General features: G+C 41.6%; 1 protein-coding gene across 1 annotated transcript; it reads right to left on the minus strand. All coding sequences in view use genetic code 11, as the record gives it.

Annotated features, from left to right (window-relative positions):
* Positions 1–439: 439 nt before the first annotated feature.
* EGR_10392 (hypothetical protein) lies at positions 440–796 on the minus strand (the record flags this gene model as incomplete). The annotated part of the gene is made up of 1 exon (XM_024499641.1): positions 440–796. One exon carries the CDS (start codon positions 794–796, stop codon positions 440–442), a length of 357 nt encoding a protein of 118 aa, XP_024345948.1.
* Positions 797–1,467: the final 671 nt, after the last annotated feature.

Raw genomic sequence — 1,467 nt, forward strand, 5'->3', positions numbered from 1 at the left:
GTCGTTTTGTGAGTAGAAGATGTGAGGCCTTTCTATTGGCTATAAGTGAGACAAGTTCATTAATTTAAAGGGGGCGATGACTTGCAATGCGGCCGTGGTGCAGACAACCATTGTAAGTGGTAGGGATGAAAGTGATGCAGAAGTCGCTGCCGCCGGACGTGGCATTAGGCATTTGATTGGGTAATGTTCTCATAATTTCCGGTGGAATGGGCGCAGATTCATCAAGCATGACCTCTGTGTGGTTGTTTTATTCGCATCCTGGCCATGACTCACGGTTTTCCATTATCAATGAAAAGGCCTAGACTGAAATATGGGATAGAATGAAAGGCGGCACCACTTCGACCTCTCATTCACCCATATTTTCCAACTAAACTATCACCTTTCGACATTAGCTTAAGTACACATGACTATGCAGAAAAATTGAATAGGTACCTGAAAATTAAAGTGAGGTGGAAGTGTGGGTAGGTAGAAGTTTTTTTCCGTCTTTTAAAGGTAAAAATTTTTGAAAACATTTGCGATGCCAAAAATTACACTTGTTTTTAAATGTATTAGAACTTTTCGTTAAGAAGTTGGACTTTAGAGCATTAGGGGGATTGCGTGATTTACATTTTGTAAAGTCCTTCTCGTCGATAAACAACGCATTGAGACCAAACTTATGCACACTAATACTCACCAATAAATTAAGACCATTACGGGTGATACAAATGCACCGGAGTGATGAGCAAAATGGAACTCCAAGCCATAGCAATCTTGGCAGTGAGCACTTGCTCACACGCTGTACACATGCTGTGCACATATCGTCTGCATCAGAGATCTCACTATCTGAGAGTCCACCCCTCTATGCCTCTGATTCGTAACTCGCCAGAACCGAGGCTTAACCATCTACACTGTTGCCCACGTCAACGTTCTTCATGAAGGCGTGGTTCACCGCAGCTGTGTGTCTCATCAAACAAAAATTGTTCTGAAACTGCCATCACTTAATCATTTTGGTAAGGTTCGAATCTATTTGCACTTATTTGTCTCTGTTAGGTGTATCCGAAATCGGAAAGCAGTCAATCCTCAATGTCAGATGGTTCTTATGTTTACCGCAGAGAAACCGGTAATTTGATTTCCAAACTTCACGTAGATGTTCGTTTCCTGTTCTCAAGTTTTGATAAGCGTTATCTCTTGAATAGGGTCAGTTTTATTTTGAAGTTTACTGCAAAGAAACGGAACTGTTACTCATCTCCTGTAAAAATACATGCAGTTAAGGGCTTGGCCAGCAGTCGGCCCTTCTGTTAATAAATTTATTTCCTTTTCTTGGAAGTGCTTCAAATGCAGGGTTGCCTTCATGAGACTGTTTATTTGACAAGGCATTGGTTACTGTGACAAATCAGCATACCGTGTCCTTTTGATGGAGCTCTAGTCACTAAGTTTTGTGGGTTTTTGCGCGGTTCATCACGAGCCAATCGGAAGGTTGGAGCTTTT

This window comes from Echinococcus granulosus (assembly GCF_000524195.1).
Source record: "Echinococcus granulosus chromosome Unknown EG_S00215, whole genome shotgun sequence".
In the NCBI taxonomy this organism is placed as follows: domain Eukaryota; kingdom Metazoa; phylum Platyhelminthes; class Cestoda; order Cyclophyllidea; family Taeniidae; genus Echinococcus; species Echinococcus granulosus.